Here is a 4,678-nt window from a genome sequence, read left to right as displayed (position 1 = left end):
ATGGAAAATAACATTACTGAGAAAAAGGTAGTAGAACAAACTATACATAGTTAGAACACTGATAGTTCCAGATGATGTTAATAATAGATATTAAGGAGACTTTCCTCCCAAAAATACAATATTTTCTTCTCCAGGCAATGGCAGACTTAGCAACTGTTTCTAACTGTATTTCATACCTGACTGATGTTACCTTTAGACATCTATGAACTTTAATTTTCTAGTTAGTGAAGCTTGGCTTGTTAGTTAATAATTCCTACTTACTGCAGAATAAGACTTTCTTCCTTTTTTCTGGCTTCTTCTTTATCTTGCTCAGTAACATCCTGGAAAGAAACATTTCTATTTTTTAAAATACAAACTCGTAAAACAAATCTGAATTAAGGCTTGATAAGAGAAAATTATCACGTATTATCTAAACTCATGAACTATTTATTTCACAGTGCTTGCAATAAATTTAACATTTAGTAACTGTCACCATAACTATCTTATTGATTTCACAGTCTGCAAGAAACCAACTTACCAAAGAGTTGGAAACAAACTGTTTGATAACATGGTATGACATTACATAACCAAAAGAATGATAGTAACTTAAATCTTTACTGATCCAATACAGTTTCTAGTAAGAAGAGCAAGGCTATAAAGATTATTGTACCTTCCACAGAATAATGTTTGAATCTGCTCCTCCTGTAGCAATGAATGCTTCATTAGAGGATGCTGTGAGAGCCCATACTTTATCGGTGTGTTCGTCAAGTGTCTTAACACACTCATTCACTTTTATAGTCCACAACTTGACGTTACCATCCGAAGAACTGTAACAAGAAGATTGTAGAATCAGGTAAATGAGAAACTACAAATAATTGTTACCAATCTTTACTGAGAAGTTCACCCATTTGCCACACTGCAGTAATTATTACATACAATATTCTGATCATCGAACAGCACTATTGATATTAAGTTATGACAGTCTCAATTGTGTGTATCAGTGAGATACTCTACTTTTTCAAAATTATTTCTGTTTACTAGTGTATTCATTTTAATTAGCAATTCTTGAAAAGAAGAGCAAAATAACTACTTTTTTGTTTAATATTGTTTGAATAAAATATGAATACAACATATCTAGATAACAGTCAGTCAAATTTGAATATAATTCAAGAAATAGTGTTGATTAATCTTATGTAACTTCCATTAAGCACAAACATCACAAAATTCTTACTCTTCGTGGGGTAAAAGTATTAATTATATTAAGACAACTGTAAAATTTTTAAGATATAATAAATAAGGATGGGAAATTTTAAAACTGAATATACATATATATACACTGGGACTTGTGTAACTACAAATGTATATAAACACTGAACCAAGAGATGCGTGTTGAGAGGACACAAATCCAAAACATTTAACACTATGAAACCCAGAATTATTTCACTCTGGGTTGTATCATAAGTGAGAAAACAAAACATTATTTGTAGAACAGAATAACACAAACTTATTACCTTGACAAGAGCTGCATTCCTCGGCTCAAAAAAGTGACTTTTAATACTGAACTATCATGTCCTTCAAAAGTCTGCAAACCACCACAGATAGAAAAAAAAAAGGAGAAACTGTGTTATTAAAAATTTTCTTGTTATTCTTTCTAGTTTACTCATTCTTATACAAAACATGAAAAATCTAATATAGTTAGTGTAGCAGTAGATGCTGAAATCAAATATTTATTTTACTAGAAAATGATACAAGATTAACTAGAGATAATCTTGTTTCATCACAGTTAAAACATAGAAGGTGCTCTCTTCGTGGCTCATAAAGGTTTGTATTTATCAATTGTATATTGAGTATGAAAATGTAGTTTCTTTTATTACAAATATACTGATCCCCATTTTCTTCCGACTTCATCAGAAAGGCTTCGTATCATAATCTGTCTTAACTAAGGGGTAAACAATTCTGTCTGTACTCAGCACTTTCTTAAACAAATATCATTCTTATGATTTTAAACAACCAAAATGAATTCAAAACTTTTGTTTTTTTTACTTGAAAGCAATTGTGTTACTACAAGCTAATGTTTATGATTATATGAAGAAAGCGTTTACTTAAAAGTTTAGAGCCGCATGTGGACTAGTGGTTAGCGTGACCGGACTTTGAATCTGAGGATTATTGGTGTGCCATTGATGCCAAAATGTGCTTCCTAAATTAAGGTTGTAGGGGAGGTATAAGAATGACAGTCAAAATCCCACTATTCAATCAGAAAAGAGTCGCCCAAGAGTTGATGATGTGTGCTGTTGACTAGCTGCCTTTCCTCTAGTATTTCACTTCAAAATTAGAGAAGGCTATGTGTAAACAGCTCTAGTGCAGCTTTGTGCATCTGAACTGTAACTTTTGAAGTACTACACCATATATACAAATAGCATTTCAGGGAATCTTTTGTCTCTCATCAACCATCCAACTGATGAGTTACAGTATTCAATGAAAGGCCTCTTGGGCAGTAACTCGTGGGAGACAAAAGACAGATCCGAAATGCTGTTTTTACATATACCTTTGATTTTGAATCTGGATTGGTCAAATTTTATGCAGTTTACATGATTTTAATCACAAATTTTAGTACTATTTAGTGTTTGTTTGTGTATTTTCAAGTATTTGCATAAGGCTACGGTCATCCCTACTGTGGAACTGATAGGTTAAAGGAAGGCAACTGGTCAATAGCACCAACTGCAAATTCTTGTCCAACTGAATTGTGGGATTTCATCATCACTCTTATAATGTAGAAAAATTTTTTTTTTGGGGGGAGTAATGGAATGATGTATCCACAGATTCATAGTATGGCATGATAACCACTGGACCTCTTTAGTAGTGGAGAAAAAACACTTGTTTGCACATACCATGACACAGGTGAAGTCTGTCAGTGACCAGATCTTGATTGTTCCATCAGCAGAAGATGTTGCTAGAACCTACAGTCACACAAGAATATCAATCTAGAAAGTCACAACAGGAAAAGTAACATCAATCTAGAAAGTTACAGAGAAAAAACACTAACATCAATCTAGACAGTCACAAAGGAATATTTACACCAATCAGGACAGTTCCACTGGAAGTATACCACCAATATAAAGTCATGTGTGAAAAGTAACATCAATTTACACAGTCATACAGGAAGAATAACATCAGCCTAGACAGTCACACAAGAAAGTAACATCAGTTTAGTATCTATATAAAATAACCAAAGTTAAAAAAAAACTATAATATTATCTACTAATGCATTATGAACTTCATCATACTTTTGTTTATCATAAAAGTAAACGTAGTCTTTATCAGATTTTATATTCACTTATTGAAGAAATAAATAAATTCATTATCATTAATTGGACAGGACTTGGTATTATTTTTACCAAGATAATCCATAAGAACCAACCTAATGAAAGAACCTGGTAAAAGCTGTGTTTCGTGACATTTGTACTGGTATATTCTCATCACCAATTCATTGTTCAAATGTTGACTCCTGGTGTTGAAAATTGGCAATTTTTTTTTGGTTCCAGCTTTTCATGAGCTAAAGCAGTTCCAGTCATTTAATTATGCTTTAATTCAGGAAAGTTTTGATCTTGAAACTTTGCACACACGTTTATTGATGCTTTACATAAAATACTTTGGGAATGAAAGTCCCCTAGAGTACGTTTGTAATAATTATGTATTGTTTAAAGTATGAATACCAGATCTATTAAATGTAAACAGAATGTGAAACTTTGGATTTATTTTTCATAAACATGGATTTTAAGAATGAAAACCCCTATGACAAATATTCAGTTGCTGAATATTTATAACTACTGGAGTGTTGTTATTGAAATTTCTTTAATCCATAGATAGAAAATATCATGTGAAACAAGCAATTGCTTTTACTTCTCACAAAAATAAATTCTCATGTTTCATAACATTATTCTGTCATTTTATTTGGTATGAAATACACTAATGATCATTACTGAAAAGGAAATTGAATGAACATTATTAAAATGTTAAATCAAAAACTTTCAGCATTCATGATCTCCAAGATAACTCTCAATTATTAGTATTGGAGTAATCATCACACAGCTGTTCTTCAATGTTTAATGGATATTAGCTGTTACAGAAAAAACTAGTTACTTTCATGAGATGGTACAAAATATACCAACTTGCTGTACTTAAGGAAATATTCTTATAGCAGAAAAACTCAGTACTCTCATAACATGTTACAGAAAGACTAGCGTGTTACACTGAAGAAATGTAACACAAAACACAAATTGGTTACTGTCAGATGTTCAGAAAATTCATTATACTATGCATATAAGTATCTAATGAAAATACCACATGCATATATTGAAAACTTATGATAAATTAAAAAACTAGACACTGTTAAAACTTACTTGGTCAACAGGAGAAAACACAACACACCAAACTCCCCGTCGATGACCTCTCAACACACCAAGAAGACTTAAACCTGACAAATTCCATATCTAAATTACGATGATAAATAAAACAAGCTATAAAGAGTATACCAAACCAAGCACTAGTACGATACTTATATTTCCTAATCAAAGACTTGTACTATCTATTTTCAAAACTCAAATATAATATTTCAATGTAGTTCCATTAATAATTTCCATTATTGGAAATTCATATATATATATATATATATATATATTAAACAAGACCGATGTCTGTA

General features: G+C 31.3%; 1 protein-coding gene across 2 annotated transcripts in view; it reads right to left on the bottom strand.

The window, feature by feature from the left end:
- Nucleotides 1-4,678, bottom strand: part of LOC106458708 (transducin beta-like protein 3) — a 34,428-nt gene that overhangs the window by 10,072 nt on the left and 19,678 nt on the right. For both annotated transcript variants that reach the window (XM_013918250.2, XM_022384980.1), the window contains exons 13-17: nt 4,380-4,469; nt 2,868-2,936; nt 1,491-1,561; nt 650-806; nt 262-320 (exon numbers count right to left, since the gene is read on the bottom strand). In XM_013918250.2, coding sequence (XP_013773704.1) covers nt 262-320; nt 650-806; nt 1,491-1,561; nt 2,868-2,936; nt 4,380-4,469 — 446 coding nt within the window. The remainder of the gene's footprint in view (nt 1-261; nt 321-649; nt 807-1,490; nt 1,562-2,867; nt 2,937-4,379; nt 4,470-4,678) is intronic.

This window comes from Limulus polyphemus, unplaced genomic scaffold, assembly GCF_000517525.1.
Source record: "Limulus polyphemus unplaced genomic scaffold, Limulus_polyphemus-2.1.2 Scaffold503, whole genome shotgun sequence".
In the NCBI taxonomy this organism is placed as follows: domain Eukaryota; kingdom Metazoa; phylum Arthropoda; class Merostomata; order Xiphosura; family Limulidae; genus Limulus; species Limulus polyphemus.
This window is presented reverse-complemented; position numbering and strand designations above follow the sequence as displayed.